At 38.9% G+C, this 19,095-nt stretch overlaps 1 protein-coding gene across 1 annotated transcript in view; it reads right to left on the bottom strand.

The window, feature by feature from the left end:
• Nucleotides 1–9,906: 9,906 nt before the first annotated feature.
• P2RY8 (P2Y receptor family member 8) overlaps nucleotides 9,907–19,095 on the bottom strand; it is a 33,503-nt gene continuing 24,314 nt past the window's right edge. The window contains exon 3 of the mRNA XM_014252780.2: nucleotides 9,907–13,752. Within this exon, the coding sequence (XP_014108255.1) occupies nucleotides 12,611–13,684 (1,074 nt within the window). The 5' untranslated portion in view covers nucleotides 13,685–13,752 and the 3' untranslated portion in view covers nucleotides 9,907–12,610. The remainder of the gene's footprint in view (nucleotides 13,753–19,095) is intronic.

Consider the following 19,095-nt stretch of genomic DNA (forward strand, 5'->3'; position numbering starts at 1 on the left):
ACTAAGCACTCACACAGGCACAAACAGCATCAGGAGTCTCTTTGTTCCCCTCTGGCTGATCAGGATGAAAAGCTTTTTTGTATGCACACAAATCCCCCTACCTACCCACCTACCTATTGTATATGTGGATCCCACTACTAGCACAACTTGGACAGGGCTCCTGTGACACCTAGAGGGGCTCAGACAGGGGACTCTATTGGTCTCATGGGCCTACTGGAGCTCCCCTCAGGCTTGGGCCTCCTGCTTCTGTCATGGTGCATGGGGATCAGCCATTTGTCACCATAACCTGACAGTTTGTACATCTTCCTAGGCATGAGGATTTAAGGTTTTAACTTCATTTTTTTTTTTTTTTTAATTTTTCTTTTTAAGTGATGATGATGACTTGAGAGCAGAATTGAAAATTTAAAGATATTTTTTCTCAAGTAATTACAAAACACGAAGAACCTAGGGAAATTATGCTGAATTGAAAACAGAAATAAAAACCTTAGGTTAAGTACAACTGTGAATGTAGACAGCTGTGCTCTGTAAATCCACAATACTGAATATTTTTGGGATATCTGGAAAGCCAGGGAGGAAAATAGGGCCTGTGTGAAAAAGGAATAGTCTATTCTTGTCCTAGAATGTGTTTGAACAAATTCACTGGTCCTTTTTCAGGGCTGTGAAGTGTGACACTGCTCCTTGCAAATGACAGGTCTGAAAGATATTGCAGAAATGAAAACCATAGTATCTTTCTTATGATACTAATATAATTTTTTATGGAATAAAAGGACAAGGATCTCATCAAGTAACAGAAGCTTATGTTTCCTGGCACACACCAGAAAAGAAGTGGAGTTTTTCCTCTGAGAATAAATATTTTTTATATTTATAGACTGGGAAAAAATGTTAAACTCTGCAAGTTTAGCATAAATGTAAATCCTAATATATGTACATTTCAATGTGACTGCATTACTAACAAAGAAAGGGAAATTACAATTGTATGGATGTTCCTTGAATCTGGTACACATTTCTTATCCAGGGTTATCTTTCTATACTATGCCTCACTTTGTGTTGAATATAAGCAAGTATGATAAACTAAAGTCAGACACTCCAGAGGAGTAAGATGATAATGCAAAGATTTACATATCAAACCAACAGGCCAGATTTTCTTCTTTTCCTCATTTTATTCAGTCTTCCACTATAGTTTGGCTAGTATAGCAACAGAGCAATGAAGCTGTGACTCCATCCCAATCTGTGTGTATGCATAAAGGAAAGACTTGAGATGAAAGAACACCTGCTCCTGACAGCTTGTTTTGCGAGAGGAACAAAGACAGATCTGTCTCTAGACACCTGTAGAGCCTTTAGAGATGCACCCAGCATAACTCCTCTTCCTTAGGTGTGACATCCCATTAACTGTAGAGTAAAACAAGCCTGATTTGTTTCCCTTAACTGAATTCTGCTTTGCGCAACAGGCTTTTTGAAACTTAAACAAATAAATGGGAAACATGGAATTTCAATATATTTTCCATGAAAGTTAAGACCATGCCTGAAACCAGAGACCACCAAAAGGGTTTTATTACTTGAAGAAAATGAGATGGGCCTCTTAGATTATTTTTAAGGAGTGGTAATTACAAAATTTGTTATTCTGTTAAACTTACATGGAAAATAGTGATTTTGCTTATTTAAAAGACAAAACCACAAACCTGTTGAAATATGTGTTTTCATTTACCATCTTTACATGTTATTTCTGCTGGTCTAAATGTCAAACTAAAGAACCCTGTGAGAAAAGCTAAACCACATCACAGAAGCTGCCACGGCTGGGAGAGGTTTGACGGAGATCTGTTAACTGCTCCGTGGTGGCCTCGCAAGCCAGGCACAGCAAGGGTGAGGCTGCAGCGAGCTGACCGAGGGGAAGATCAATGACACCAGCAGTTATCAGGAAAGTTTGTGTCGTGGCTGAATGTGCTAGTCAAAGATTAGCTTGTCCAAGGTTGGTTATGAAACTATTGACTTTTTCAAATATCCAAAGTATTCTGAACAGAAGCAAAACCGCAGTTAAAGCTCTGGACTTCTCTGCTTTTCTGTCTATGCATTTACTCAGTGGCCATCACAGCAACACCTTCGAGCATGTAAAGAACACTGTGATCATTAAGTTTGTGTGCCTGCTTTTGTGTGTACTGTGATGAGTGTATGTATTTCAACCCAGATGTATTATTTGCCTGAGCCACCTGTGCAAGCACAGGATCATCTTGTTTGGGGAACAATGCATTTCCATTGTGAGGAAATTAGTGAACTGTAGGGGATTATCTGTAAAGGGAATGAGCATTTCACCTTTCACAGGGCAATTTGACTTTTCTAGGATAACCTCATCAATTCAAAGAACTTACACTTGTACTTTCCAAGGAACATTTTTCTGCCACCAAAATCCTTGCCATAGTCTAATGTGTCTGCCTAATTCAAGAAGTAATTAATACCTGTTGTTTCTGTTACTGTAGGGCAAAAGATCTTTAGTTATTTGCAGATGGATTCTGTTTCATCAGCTAATCATCAGTAACTGTTTAAAAACATGGCGTCATTTAACATTCCCCATCCTATGTTTTATTTTTGTCTTTTTATATACAGCTTGTATTTAGCTAGCAGCTTTCTGAGCAGATTTACTTCATATAGCACTCCATCTCCTTGATGTTTTAAGATTGTTTTACACATTCAACTAGATACATGGTTTATGAAGGGGTATTCTAGATTTTTCCAGACTCAGGGAGTGCATTCAGAGCAGATACCCTAGATTTCTTTCACAGTCTTACTGCACAGCTCTATGTTCTCATAGGCCATATTTAAGAATCCCTATCAATTTGTCAGCTCAGGTCCAAATGCTCCTTCCTCCTCTTCTGTCCAGCTTGGAAGGCCTGTAATATCTCTGTGTCCCTAGGTGGCCACTTCCCAGAATTTCCTTTCTATTTGAAGTAGAGTAGTACTACAGTCATATGGGGACATTTTGTAGAGACACAGGAAGTCAGATTAAATCAGATTTAAATACACAGGCTGTAGGATAAGTAATATCCCTGTAAATGTTTTTACATACACTTAATTTGAAGATCTTTGTCTTCATAGCATAGTTATCAAAACACATCATACTTCTTGTGAAGAAACTTCACAACTGCTGAGGGAATACAGTATAACTAGTACCAGAAGAATACCAACCCATTTGTCAGGCAGCTCCATGCCCATCTCCTGGGACAAGGAAAGCAGCTTGTCAAACATGGATGTAGCAATGTGCAGGAGGAGGACATGGCCATTCACAAAGCAACTTTTAACAATACAGAAATCATTATCCAAGCCCCAAAGAGTCATTCTTGTCCAGCACATTTAAATAGTGTAAAAAGTGTCCTTCCAAGAATAATTGAAGAAAGGATGTCAGGAATTCAAAGTAACTACTTTTCTTTTGACCTCTGCCACAGAAAAGATACTGGAAATCAGAGAAGCCTAGAGCCTTAAAAAAAAAAAAATTCAGACAACTGAATCCTAGTAAGAGGAGCACAGAATGACAGATTTTGTGCCTGTGCTGGCCAAGAGGATGAGCTGCCAGGTCCACAGCAGCAACACAAGATAGAAGAAAGAAAAGAATGCTTCCTTCCTACTAGCTTCTACCTGATATCAAATATGTGCTATATCCTCCTCCAGTACAGAGTGCTGCAAGCACATCTTGATTTACACAGCATAGAAACAGCATTATAGTTACACGTGCTGCCAGTGCAGACTTTCCCCGCTGTTGCCACAGCCAATGTCTGCTGCTGAGAGCAGCTTCTGGTCTACAGTTTTCTTTCTCTGTGCTGTAATCTTGAGGCCAGCAAGCAGCCTCAGAAGGGAAGACTGAGCAGAGTCTAATAACCCTGTAGTCTCTGGGACAGGAGGATAAGTGTTTGCTGACAGCATCCCTAGATATCTGTGTGTTCATGTGTTTGACAGCCAGTGTATTTTATTGAATCCATGAGCCTCTCTTGAAGTCTTATGTCTGGTTTTTGCTGCACATTCCACCTTTAATCACAGCACTGCCCTGGTCTCACTTCAGTTAACACTTACCTAGTCTCTAGACAAAAAGAGGCTGTGTATCAGGCTATAAAAAAACACTGGTTCTGTGTTATTTAAATTAGAAAAATGCATAAACAAGTACATAAAATATTTTGGGGAAAATGTGCATATAAATAATATATATGTTATATATGCAGCATGCACATGTTATCTATGTGTGTGTGCTTATAAAAAATATATGTACACATATGTGATGTAAGATACAAATATATAGTTGCCTAAGTCTGGAAAAATAAGTCTTCCTTCTTTTTGCACAGTATAATGATGGCTCCAAAGACAACGGCAGGAAGTTAGGGAAAATTAAAATAAGGTGCAGAGAAGAGAATATTAATTAGCTCAATTGTAATCCCAGTTTTTCCAGAAAGTATCTTCTGTGGCTCCAAGGTCACGAACATCTGTGGAGCTCTTGTATTTATTATCTGAATCTCCACCGGAGGGCAGTGCGTCCCGTCTTTTTCTTACGTATTTCATCGTGAACCTTAACTTTCAAGTACCTCTAAAATGCTGTAACTTCTAATAATTAAAGACCACACACCCTAAACGCTCACACTCCTAGTTTTAATTTTAAGAATTACATGATAGAACAGCTTCAGGCCATTCTCTCGGGTCCTGTCACTGGTGAACATAGAGAAGAGGTCAGTGCCTGCCCCTCCTCTTGTCCTCTAGAGGAAGCTGTGAACCTCCATGAGGTCTACCCTCAGCATCTTCAGGCAGAGCACTGGATGCATATCTGTGCGTGCAGATGTGTACTTTTAGGGACAGTCAGAGCTGATGTGAATAGCAATACGTCTAGCAATATCTTGAAAGAGATGCACTGAGACTGGAGCGATAAAGAGACACCATAAGCACGCTAATAAATGCTAAGATATGATTGCCACAGATCTTAAGGCTCCTCCAGCAAATTTTCATGGTTATAAGAACAGGAATAATTCTACCCTATGAAACAAATACCTTTATTGAATATGGAAATAAATACTGTCATATTTATGTCTCCTCTCATCTCAATTTTATCAGATGTATCAACTGAAGAAAGATTAAATGTTGTATTTTAAGTTATTTTTGTACTCATTTAGAGATTTTAAAAATTTCAAATTGGACATAAAAAAAAAAATTTCATATGGACACTTTATGTGAAAGCGTACAGAGCAATTTGCATTACTCATCAAAATGAGGTGGGATACCAATGAATTCTGCAGATACTATGGAATGTAAGATGAAATAGGGAAAGGAAAAAATGTCAGCATGTTGATAATAATATGGAACTGGGGAAACCATGTCAGAGGTCTTGTGGTGCTGAAATTTTTGAGGGAGAAAAAGCCATTGCACTCCATAGAGAGTTTTTAACTGAGAATGTGGGCAGACTTTTTAAAGGTAAATGGCAAGAAGAGTCTTTAATGAACACATTAACTTATTTTCCTTTATTTTCTGAAGCCGTGTGAGTTTGGGGAGGTAAAAAAGACCCACAGCCTATTTAAGTGCTTGCTGGGATCCCCAGGAATATTATTGTAACCTGCTGTTACAAGCATTAAGATGGCAAAATTCAAAAACAGCTGCCAAGATGTAGATGGTAACAGCTGTGGGATACCAGCATTTCTTTTGAAATGTGTGTCTATGATAATACAGAGATCTACTGACATCTGGATGTCTGAATGCAATCAAAAAACAAAGCAGGTATTGTTTAGGAGATGAAGGAGACAGTCATCAGTCATCATGCTGCCAAGCAATAAGATGCTTAGGGCAACACTTGATCAGGTAAGTTACACTTTTTGTGCATGGTAAGCCCACATTTCCAGAGGTTGGAGTCACTCTGTGAGATGTTTGTTCTGTATCTCGATAGTGTTTATTTGTCTGTTAATCACATTCCTTTCCTTACAGCACAGATCTGGGGATTTACTGCTGGTTCCAGCTTTTCTGCTGAAAAGGCGCCATGTTTCTAAAATGAAAGTGGCTGTTTATGAAGAAAACTATTTACAGACATTCTCTAACTGCAGATAGCCTATTGCAGAAACTAACTTCCTGTGTCTCTCTGCAGTTACTTAGAGTATTTCTCTGCCCAGCTGCTACAGAAGTTACTTCTAGCTTGATTCTGTTTATACTTCATGTAAGTCTGTTGTCCTTTCTCCTTTGATAAAGCTGCTCAGACACACAGCAGGGGAGAAAGACCTTAAAATTTCCCCAGATTTAAGGCACTCAACAAAACACTTCTCTATTTTCTTGGTACTTCACCATACAACAACAGCAGTTAAGATCGTGGGACATACTAGGAAAAGCTCCAAAGGTCAATTAGACTGAGTAGCTCTCAGCAGGACAACGGGAACTTTTCTTTCTGCAAATTGGGGCATGCCAGAGCCAGGTCATGTGGGAAGTGGTGCAGAAACTGGGGAAAGAAAACCATCAGTGTCTCTGTGCTGAAAATGTCTGCAGAAGACTGACTGCAAGACATCATCATGAGCTAAGACAGTCAAGAAAGGAGTTGAGGTATTTATTTATGCTAAAAGCTAGAAAGGTATTCTGTCTGACAGCTCTGAACTTCATGTTTTATAATTAAAGAGGCTTGAGAGCCTCCTCATTTGATAACATATTACAGCTGTTTAGACTTTATTCCTTAATTCCTTTCCTAAATACTAGAAAACTTGCAGCTAAGTAATGAAAGACCAGAAGTTCAATGGCAGTCCAGATTTCAGTTATGCAGGGTTGGGGTTTTTTTGTCAAATAAAAGGAAAGCTTTAAAAAAGATATTTCAACTGAGCATTATGCTCCACTCTATTATGCACTCCATAATTACACTTTATAGGTTCAAGAAGAAAACACTTGCAAAACTTAATCCAGAATTAAAGTAATCCCAGTATATAAAAATGAATAGTATGACTGAAATTTTGCTTTCAATAACTCCTTTTGAGACTATGAACTGTGTCATAAATGAAGAAAGTACATTTATTCCTATAAAAGATTCCTGGTTGTTTTGAGGTTTTTTTTTCAGGATGTATTTAATTACTAAGGACAATAACCAAGGCTTATATCCTAACCATTCTTGTGAGAGTTATTTTATATTAGAATTTTCTTTTGGGACACGTAAAAGAACTGTGACTTTAGGTACATCTAAAAATTTTACCAATAAACTGATTATTTTAATGGACTTTCCAGGTCATAGTATCCTAAATTATCTTTTTTAGAGGAATTTGTCAGGTCATTAAAAAATATTTTGTTACTTTTTTTTTTCCAGAAAACGTACACTAGAGTGTATTTGCCAATGTATTTGTGACAAATCATGGCAGAGAATTGTACTCTTTACTAATGCAGCTGTGAGCTTAAAAGAGTAGACTAGGCTGCAGCCTGAGAAGTAAAAAAAAACAGCAACAGGGAATTGCCCTGCCCCAAGTGGACAAGAAGGTCTTCTGCTAGTCAGCTCCAACAGCAGCAGCCTCTGAGAGAGATAGGTGATGGAAAAAATGAGACCAGAGGTAAGAAAATGTGTCAGAAATTGAATTAATAATTATGTGTTTTGAAGCAAAATGGATGAACTGTTACAAGCACCTAGAGAGATTTGTGGAAGGGCAAGACAAAAGTTCATCTTTACCTGATCGTGAGAGATCACTTGGGGGGTTGGACATGGTGACCTCCAGAGGTCTCTTCCAGCCTCAGCCATCCTGTGATTCTGTGACCTGTCAAAAGGGCTACGTGACAGATGATAAGCTTATGCCTCAGGTTCCCCTGACTGTGGAATTGCCACTTCCAAGATGGTAGCAGGCTGAATTCACTACTGAATCCCCTCTGGCAGCACCCCAGCAGGCATGGTGGAGAAGGCCGAGCTCCAAGATGGTTTTGGCAGGCCTTAACTGGGAGTGTGAGATGGACCAGAGCAGAGCCAAGGGGCTGTCTTGTTTATGGTGTCCCACCTCAAACAGTAGAAAATCAAGATAAGGGAGAACAGGGCAATCACATACCATGACTTCTTCTTAGTACTCCTCCAGCCTTTGACAATTTTAGTCCTCAGGCTCTTCCTGGGCCTGTGGTGGTTTGCTTGTTTAGTAGCCTACAGTGGATTTATCTTCCATGTTATTTTCCAGTTTCTCTGGAGCAGTGCACTATGTGCATTCACAACATTCTGGCAAAGTGTTTTTTAATTATACTGTGTGTTGTAAGAGATACAGACTTTATCTGGTTATAAGCCTGGATCTCATTAGCTCAATATGTTGTTCATCAATTATTGGGCAAAGGCAGTGTAAGTCATCCAAATCAGCTTTTGCATTTCATTGAGGATTTCGTAGGCCTATTTCCTACCTACCTTATATTGTCTCTTTTCTGAGATGAACAGTCCTAAACTGTTTAACTTCTAAGATTTTAAATTAGTTTCTTAGAGCATACCATATGCTCTTACCTTGACCTTTCCTAGTCCTTGTTGATCCTATCTGTGACTGAGGCCAGAAGTGCAGAGAGTAAACTAGGTATGGGTGAACTATGGATTTCTATGATGCTGAGCTAATGAATGGAATTACAGATTGTGATTCACAGTAGTCGCTGACAAGCAACATCATTTTATACACAAAGCTGGGCATAGATTTCCCTGTGTGCATTACTTCACACTTACCAACACTGAATTTCACACACAAGCATTTGTGCTATCCCTCCCATCTTTGGGTAGCATATACCTTAGCCATCGCCTTAGAGAAATAGCACCCCAACTGGTATCAATGTAGACCTCATGCTATTTTAAACACTTTGAACTAGGAAAAATGACAAAAAGTGATGAGTTGACTTCAGGATAATTTCTGACCCTCTCATATATCAGCGTATATGAAGCCAAAAAGACAGTGAACCCAAAATGGGACATAGTCAGTCTAAGGAACATTTATGGAAGCACAGTATAGTGAGCTGGTTGAGCGAGGTGATTGTCCTGCTTTTCTCTGTGCTGGTGTCCTCCGTGCCACAATATGAGACACGAAGTCTTAGAGAACATCCAAAGGAGCGCTACAAAGATAGTGAGGTGTGTAGAAGTGAAGCTTTATGAGGAGCAGCTGAGGGCACTTGGTCTGTTCAGCCTGGAGAAGAGGAGACTGAGGGGAGACCTCATTGCAGTTGCAACTTCCTTGTGAGGGGAAGAAAAGGGGCAGGCACTGTTCTCTTCTCTCTGAAGAAAGAGAACGTCAGGAAGAGGACCCAAGGGATTGGCCTGAAGTTGTGTTGGGGGAGGTTTAGGTTGGATATTAGGAAAATATTCTTTACTCTGAGGGTGGCTGGGCACTGGAACAGGCTCCCTGGGGAAATGGTCACAGCACCAGCCTGACAGAGTTCAAGAAGAGTTTGGACAATACTCCAGTACACATGGTGTGACCCTTGGAGATGGTGCTGTGCAGGGCCAGGAGTTGGAAACGATGATCCTTGTGGGTCCCTTCCAACTTGATATATTCTATGATTGTATGATTCCATGACTACTGACTCTGACTGTCCATCCCCAGTTTCCTCCAATGCCTTGCTCCAGGCTGGAGGTGGGAATGGCTCTGACTTCGAGGTTCATTCAGAAATGCATAGAAATTAAAAAATGTATGTATCGGTGCACCTCTTGGGCAAGGAAAAGGAGGATTCAAGTTAGCCAACGCCTCATTAAAACATTGATACTTTTAAAATTTGTATGAAGGGTCTGTGACAATGCCAACTTCTAATATATATCTCTATCCTGGAAAAAAATCTGAAAAAAACAGAAAAAGTCTGCAATAACAATGAGAAACAGATTAGTTTTATTTCATAACTTGGTTTCCCTGCCCTCTTCTATGTTTGGAAGTTTTTTGTGCATGGCAGGTGAAAACACAGGAATGACTCTTAAATCATGTTCTTTTTATTTTTTTTAATTATCATCATATGTACAAAAAAGTTCAGCCACTTTCATAGGTTAAATTTATATACAGTAATTAAAAAAACAAAACCAAACATAAACTCCCCTCCCAACCCCAATAACAAACAGAAGCCTTCACATTCTTGTCTTTTCAGTAAAATTTCATTAACTACATAGTAATGCTTACAAGTAAGCAAGTTGCCCAGGGCCCATATTCCCCAAACTGAATGTAATATGGACATGAACTTCTCAATAACCTTACAAATTGCAGTGTACATTTATGTGTATATATATTTATATGTATACATGTCAACTTACACTCATAATCAAGGAGGGTAGAAGCCATTATTCTTATGATGCTCCATAAGGATATATTTCCAGGATCAAAGAACAGTATGATGGGCCTCTTTTGATAATAATTTATTCTCTTAATTCTCAACATTTTCACACAGTTGTGAGCACCTTTTCTCACTTGAAAAAGGAGCAATTCACTATTCTTCAAAATATAGCAGTTGATGTCCAAAGTGCAAGGTTTCTGCCCTTTTGGCTCTATTTTGTGTCAGTTATTGTTCAAGCACTTTGCAGCATATTTTAGGAGGGACTATGCACTTGAGGACCATGTTCAAGATAAAATGAAGTCTGCATTAGATGCAGGAGAAATAAAGGCTTTCAATATAAAAAATATTCCTATGTTAAAAAAAAAGAAAAAGGAGGGAGATTTCAGTATAAACTTCAAAAAATTTTCTGCCACAACAAAATACAGAAAACAAACAATTGTGATAGTGAGAAAGCTGGAATCATATGAAAGTGAATAGTGAAGGATAGCTTCAAGGCAAATTAATTGGAGGGTTTAGGTGAGTTACATATCATTAAGGTTGGCCCTGTACACAGAAAATGTGTAGATCAATTAAAACTAACACTGTGAAATGCCACAAAGCATTGAATGTTCACACTGGCTTGTAAACATTAGTGCTACGTCCACTCACATTTATTCTACTCCAAAACCTGACAATACCTTAGCAGAAGATAGGACATTCAAATATCTCACTGCGTGTTTTATAGTTTTCACACCCTCTACTGGGAAGAAATTAATAGTGATTAGTAATGGAAAATTGTTTTTCAATGATGAGATACCCAAAGAAAAACAGCAGATTTTAAGGGCCTTTTAAGGTGTTGCTTATTACTTAGGCACAGGAGCTCAGGAATCAGTGCAGCAAGAGATGTCTGAATTAACTGTCCGCAATGCTGCAGACACCTTCCTCCTCAGTGTTGGATGGAGTTGCAGCACAGCAAAAGGATATGGTGTAGCTTTGTCTTGCTTGTGTGGGGAGCTTGTCTGGTCTTCTCAGGTGGTTTGTGTCTCTCCTCTGTCAATGAGGGTGAAATGTAGGTAAAAAGCTGTAAATACTACAGGAAAAACTTGTCTTTTGTCTGTCCCCAGTGCATGTTCTGTAGCAGTTGTCTTTCCAAGCACACAGGCAGTTGTTGAGATGTGAGAAGAATTAAACATGGCTCTATAATGTACTTACAACATGTAAGCTGTAGAAAGATATTTCAGAGAAAGGCTCCAAACACAGGACTGCTCAACCCACCCGCCATAACTTATTTTCAGGATGTTTAGTACAGCTCGCATTCTCAAGCTTTATTTTCCTCTTTATTTTCTTCTTTATTCTTGCCTGCCTGAAAGAAGTCCATTTCTGACATCTGGCCATCATGAAAGGTTTTCAGCTGGTTTCTGCTGGCACAGAATGACTCTCCAGTCTGTGGTTGAATTTTCATTTATCCAGCTGAAAATCTGGTTCATAATCTACACCATCTCTGTAAGGAAGAAAAACTCCCCAGGCGCTATTTAAAGCTCAATTCTGCTGAGGGGGATGGTTCTTCTAGGTGTAGCCTACAGTGAATTGGTGAAAATGGCCAGTTCATACTAACCACATACAAGCAGCATTGGTACTGTAATAGGTTAATGTGGGAAAGTCTATTTCCTTAAATAAACTGCTCCCCACAGTCCTGAGAAATTAATAACTTCAAGAAATACAGAAGTATTTGCAAACGTTCTTAGCTTTCCTTTCATTGTATGAGATGTTTTGCTGTATAAGATTGAAATAAATAATATGAGTCAACTTAACCTTTTCAAGTGTCAGTGTGGTTTGACTCCGATAAGCAGTTGGGTGAGTGTTGTGGTGATTTCACAGTGGCTGTGCATTATGTATTAATGGTAAAATGCCATGCTACATTTATTCTTTCTTTTATAAAAATACAACAAGAGAGAAAGAAATATAATAAAAAAAAAAACAAAAACCAAAAATGAAAACAAAGCTTAGCACATTGCTCAGAAAAACAATTCCCTTACTCCCAAATCAGCTTTTGTGTGTGCTCTAATTCATGTACAGTAGTTTTTCACATTCACTGAGAATCACAAGTCTTTGGTTAACTATCATACAACCTGAGAGGAACTGTTCTAAACCTGTCCTTTGGTCTTATGCAGCAAGGCTATTTCCAGGCTAACCTTGTTTGATTTGCTTCAGTGCCTTCCTGAATAAATTCAGTTCCTTTAGCACTTCCATTTCTGACCAGAAAATTCTGAAATGCAGTTTAAGTGCAGCTTGAGTTCTGGCACTGGAGCAAGGTATTTTGAGCATGGCCATTCATAAGGAAATGTTTTCTGTGTCTACTCATGAGTTTCACATGTCTTTCTTCTCGGAATATTTAAAGCTAGAAAACACTTTCCTGCCTTTGCAAATTGACCTTTACTCCCTCTAACCCATCCATAGGTCCACTTGACATGGATCTGGCTGACATGGTTCTGCCAGAGAATAAACTTTCCCTTCTGTTTTCCAAACTGTCACTGAGCAGTACCTTAGGGCGAAACATTTGCATGAATTTCTGGTAAAATTCTTTTGATGCAAAGTAATAAATGAAGGGATCTATGCAATTGTTGAAGCAACTGAGGCACAAGGTGAGCTTGTAGGCAGGGTACAAACTGCTGCTGTAAAATAGGCGGCTGATCATGTGCGCAAGTAGGATAAAATTATTGGGGGCAAAGCAAGTGATGAAGGACAGAAGGACAATTGTCGCCAGGTATATGGATCTAGTCTTTTGCCTATTACCATATCTGCTTGATGTCTGAATTAGTTTCCTAATGATACCAATGTAGCATCCAACTGTTACAACAAAAGGGATCAGGAACAGCACAACAAATAAAGTGAGGAGAAAGGCTACCCAAGCTGCAAAGGTGGGCAGCATATCCCATTTTAGGACATCAAAACAGGTTATAATCCCTAATTCTTTCACTTCATAGGTCAGGTCTGTAGTTTCTAGTGGGTAGAAGGCTAGTAGCAAGGAAAGCCACATGGCTAGGCAGGCAGCCAAGGCATATCTTTTTCTTCTCCACTTGATCAACTTCAAGGGGTGTACCACACCCATGTACCGCTCCATGCTGATAAAGGTCATGGTCAGTATAGAAGAATACATGTTGGAATAGAACATCACTGTCACAAGGCTGCAAAGGGTCTTGCCAAATCTCCAGTGATTGCTTTGGAGGTGATAAGAAATCTGGAAGGGGAAACAGCTGGCCAGCATGAGGTCCGTGATGCTTAAGTTGATCATGAAGATAACAGAAGGTGTTTTGGGTTTGATGTGCCAACAGAGAACCCAAAGGGAGAACAAGTTGCCAGGAATGCTGACCAGAGCCACCACTGTGTACACAACTGGGAGGGTGATGGAGATGGTTTTATTCTGGAGCATTGCCAGTGTCAAAGCGTCCAAGTGGGATTCGTTTTTAACCATTATTTACAAGTGGGTAGTTGATCCCTGTAAGCCAGCTGGATCATATCATGAACACTTGGCTTGAAAACCTAGAGGAGAAATGTCAAGTGAGAAAAAGAATATGTTGAAACAGAAATTAAGGACATAAATCCTATATTAATCAACTAAAAAAAAATCTTTAGTTTGACAGATTTTCCTTGAATGCACTGAATCCATTAAAATTAATTTCTGAAAAGCCTTGCCTCCCTCCAAATCATCATGTTTTACCAGTCTGACTTCTTCCCGTCTTAGGACTTTTCCCTGCTGAATGGTTTTCTGATACTTAGAATCATAGCATCATTAAGCTTGGAAAAGACCTTCAAGGTCATGGAACCTTTGAGCAAACACCACCATGCCAATTAAATCGTAGCACTGATTGTTGTTAACCAGCACCCCTGGGTTCTTTTTCACTGGGCAGCTTCCCAGCCACTCTGCCCCAAGCCTGTAGTGCAGCATGGGGTTCTTGTGACCCAGGTGCAGGACTTGGCATTTCACCTTATTGAACCTCACACCATTGACCTTGACCCATTGATCCCAACTGTCCAGATTGCTCTGTAGTCTATTCTTTATCACACCTCTTATGTTACTGTAACATAAAGAAAATCACATATCACAAGTTGAAGTTCAATTGATGTCTGGGTGAGAACATTAGTGCATAGATTCTCCATGAGTTGAATCCATTGTATCTACTCTAGATGTCATGACCTTAATTTCTGTAGTGCACAATATCTTCTGACCTCCAACCCCCACCACTCCCTGCAACTAAACTGTGATCCACTTCAAGTAAGGGCTGGATTTTAATTTTTTTTCTTTTTTTTTTTTTCAGCTTAGGGAAAGGAGAACATTCATTCAATGACTCTTGCTATTTTTATAATATAAACAAAATATAAGGAAAGAAACATGAGAACCAGGGACAGATTGCAACTGCTTGGACAGGTTTAGAGGCTGAAGAAGCAGTCTTCTAGAAGAAAAAGAGAAGAAAAAACCAAAAAAACTATTGAGCTTCAGTTTCTGCAAAATGTAAGTTATTTAAAAATGTTCTGTTTGCAGATGTCTTATTTGCATCATCTGTAATTCTGCAAAATTAGTTTCAGTTTTGCAGTCTGCAAAGCAGACCCATGCTTTCACTGTCTGGTTTACATAGATATTTCTTGGCAGATGCAATAGTTCATGCTTTAGCCCATTTATTTTAAGCAGCGTAGTAGCATTCAGCAGCTGCAGGAAAGAACCCACACCGCAGTGTTTATGCTTGCTTTCGTTAAGCTGCAAGTACAGGGAGGCAATTTCACAAAAGTACAGCATTGAAAAAGTGAAGAAATGGCAACAAATGCCCAGAAAGGCAGAGGATAGATTGACAGTAGGCTCTGTGAAGAGTTACTATAAGGGCTGAAGAGGTGCCAGGCCAACTCAGCCAGTAACTGTGGACACATCTCTACTGTTTAATAACAGGCAGAGAGTGGGTTCAGGCACACTCCTGCTTGTTGACTCATCACCTGCATGGTTTATTCCAAGCATCTTGTTGCAAGACAGCCCTGATGCAGGAGGTTAGAGTAAAAAACATAGGTGCCAGTTGGTGTCACTTAACCTCGTATCTTGTTAAAAAAAGAGCTTTAATTTGTGTGGTCATAGGCCATGAGCAGTGTAACCAGTCAGTCCCTCAAAGAGCCCAGCCAGGTGCTGGGAAACTCTATAGCTGGAAATAACCATTCTGACAAAAACTGTGCTTTCTGAGAGAGGCTTTTACTAAAAACCTTGCTTTATTAACCATTGATGATTCCTGAGACCTGGCAAATGTGAAGTCTCTATTGGAGGCTGCAGTGTAGTAAAGAGATAATCAACTCACAGAAACCTGAGGGCAACTCCAGAAAAAGGTACAGCTACAGCAGCAAGTAGCTCAGTGGGAGCTTATTGAGGTTCTTTCTTGACATGATCTATTTGACATAGTGCTTCAAATGTCAGCTAAAAATATTCAGAAGTGGTGAGAGTCAGTATCAAGAAAGTTATATTGATTAATGTTGCTTCCAGCTGAGTCGTTGGAATCCTAGATAAAGGAACAAGAAAATAGGAATTGCAAAGAAGTCAGAGATGTACATATATCACACAACACAAAGCAAGCATGTTTCAAGTAGTGAAGCAATCATCAGAAGGGCACAATTGCAAAAAGCCCTTTGAGCCAAATCTGTTGCAGATGAAATTCAGTTCTTGTCAGGGGAGTTCTATCAAGAATGAAATGAATTCTTCATTTTTCAGGCTAACTTGAAAGAGCACTCACTGTCACATAGCTCTTGGAAAAAAAAGCCTTAATGCTCTCTATTTCAACACCTCTGTCTGTGATTTACCATAGCAAATATTTATTCATGAAGTCTGTTGCCTCAAAAATCCTGCTCAAGTAGCATCCCTTTGTGCCTAACAACCCTATACTTCTCAAAACAAACAAAAAAATTGTCTATATCAGAGTTACCACAGAGGTCTAATAATATACCTTTGAAATTGAAAGATATTTGCTATCAGAGACCCCTAGATGCCATTCCTATAGAAATTACAGGTACTTGGAAAGGTGAGAATATTGGTGAAAATTTCCATTAAATCTGTCACACTGGTCATAGAGCTATCTAATATGTCTCACATTTTGGTTTGTGTTAATCTCAAACGTATTTTCTTCTGTACTTGCTTTTTCTGACAGAACATCTTGATAAGAAGGAGATAAAAAATGCATGCATAGATGCTGCCAAATGCAAAACAGTGTCAGCATTCACGGCCTGACTAAAGATAAATTGTATACACTCATGGAATGCTACTGTCAGTAAAACATAAGTGCCTCCAAATGTGGGCACCTTTTGAATTGGAGTTGAAAGACACCAGATTTACTGATCATGTGCCTACAAGAGCTTTCCAAAAAGGTCTCCTTGACATTGTTTTCAGTAATGAAGATGTCCATCACAACAAGCAGCAGAATTATGAGTAGTTCTTTTAGAGTCTTCTGCAGGGGAGAAGGGGGAATGCAAAGCACACAAGACTGATGTTGCATGTCATTCTTGAGGGCAAATAGCCTCTTGAGGAAATGTGGAGTACAGAAAATCCTCCTCCCAGTTTCATCTTTCCTTTTGCCAGATTCTCTCAATGCTCTAATCCTGAATTCCTTGTCAGGAGAGCCTGGACTAGAAGACATCCCTGCTCTTATTCACCCTTACTTGTAATGATTTGTTTTTTAAATGCCCAGGTGTGTGGGATTTGGCTGGGATAGAGTTATTTTCTTCACAGTAGCTGGTATGAGACTATTTTTTGGAATTGTGCTGAACACAAAGTTGACAATAGAGAGATATTTTTGTTGTTGCTGAGCAGGGCTTACACAGAGCCACCACACTTCTTTTTGTAGTGCCATGCTGGCAAGGAAGTTGGGAGTACGCAAGAGGCTGAGAGGAGACACAGACAGACAGGTGGCCCAAACTGACCAAAAGGATACTCCATACTATACAACATCATTATCTGTATATATAGTAGAGGGAAGAAGGAGGAAGTGGGGACATTTGGAGTGATGGTGTTTGTCTTCCCAAGAAACCCTTTCATGTGATGGGGCCCTGCTTTCCTGGAGATGGCTGAACACCTGTCAGCCCATGGGAAACAGCGAATTAATTCCTTGTTTTGCTTTGCTTGTGTGCATGTCTTTTACTTTCTCAAGTTATTTGTCTCTCAACCCACAATTTTTCTACCTTTTACCCTTTCAAATCTCTCCCCAGTCCTGCCTAGTGGGGGAGGTGAGCAAGCAACTGTGTGGGACTTGGCTGATGGCTAGGGTGAAACCATGACAGCAGGTTAAGCTGCTGGAACCACAATGTATTTTACTGCTCCCATTGTTGAGTCTGTTGGGGTTTAATTAATGCTGTGTTTACATTTCCTTCTGTTTAGGGTAACTATGTCCTTCACCCACTGCACCCGCAGTCTCTGTCTGTCTCTTGTGGTTTAGTTTGAAAATGTAATACATCAAGAGAGAAAATAATCTCTCTTTAGAGGTTTAGAATTAGACTCCTCTTACATTTTATGAGTTTATTCCATTTCAGGTTTCCAACAGAATTCAAATCAGTGAAGCTTGCATGGATTTTAAAACATTCACCCTAAGCTATGGTTTGATATGAATAATTTTAAAAAATAGAGTTTTGTTACATAAATGTCCCTGTTATAAATGCATAGTTTTACTTTAATTTTGGGAAACCGATATTCAAAATATGACAGAAAATGGACATACATACAGACTGAAACAAAAACTCATTAAGGATTCTTCAAGTGACATGATCCAGTCTTATTGACATTTACATCAGTTCTCAAGCTTGTGACAGAGAAGGAGAAATATTAAGCTTTTCTGCATGCCTGATTTCTGAAACATTTAGTAGATGGATATATATTAGTCTTATATTAAGTACTAAGCCTCTGGAATAATACTAAATCCATGTAGGATCATTTTGCTACTCTTTGTACTCACTGGCTCAGAACAGAAAACTCACTTGGAAATTCAGTGGCATCAGGTTTTCATCCAAGCTGCAACCACAAGCTAAGGTGACAGCTGCTTAATGCTTTTCTGACAGGAACAGGGATTTCTTTCCCTTCAGTTGACAAAAGATGATAAATAAAACATTGAAGGGTGTACTGAAAATCAAACAGTAAAAAAAACCACAAGACATCTATGTTATTTCTTTGCTGTGGAAGAGTAACAGTAGAGATGATTCTATTTTTAGAGAACTGCTAAATTAAGCTGATTTCTCTTTTACATCTATTATCTTCCTGTTGTCAGTGTCAAGCGCACCTGTGAAAAAGACTGAAAAGCCCATGAGCGAAGTCAAAATAAGAATTGCCAGTTTATAAAAAATTTGAGATTTGCTTTGTGATTTGAGATGGAAAAATAACTCTTAAACATATCAAGCAGAAATCCTTTCCAAACCTATTCTGTTTCATATTTTTTGGTTCACTACCTGTCAAAGCACTATTGCACAGGAAAAAAAGGTTCTTATTTCATAAATTCTTTAATATTATTACACTTTCAGAAAGACACCCTTCTAGCTGAAGGATGTAGGATGGCATGTTTCAGATTACAAGAAAAGCAAGCTGAAGTGCAATTTCGACTCAGTTGCAAATAGATTTAGAATGAAGCAAAGTGAAAGCACAGATTTTATTGTAAGCACTTAGAAAAATCCTATTAATAGTTTTTCATCAATACAAATGTAGCTTGTATTATAAAAACAAGACTGTATCTTGTTTTTTCTTAAAAGGCTGCTTTTTAGTATATTTTTATTTTACAATATTTTTTATTTACTCAGTTTGATTACAAAACAGTAACAAGAGCTAGAGGGTTAGGATACTTTATATCTACCTAAGGGTAGATAAAACTAGAGAAAACTTAG

This window comes from Pseudopodoces humilis, chromosome 2 (genome assembly GCF_049639895.1).
Source record: "Pseudopodoces humilis isolate 2021_Gansu_Grassland_sample_001 chromosome 2, ASM4963989v1, whole genome shotgun sequence".
Taxonomy (NCBI): Eukaryota; Metazoa; Chordata; class Aves; order Passeriformes; family Paridae; genus Pseudopodoces; species Pseudopodoces humilis.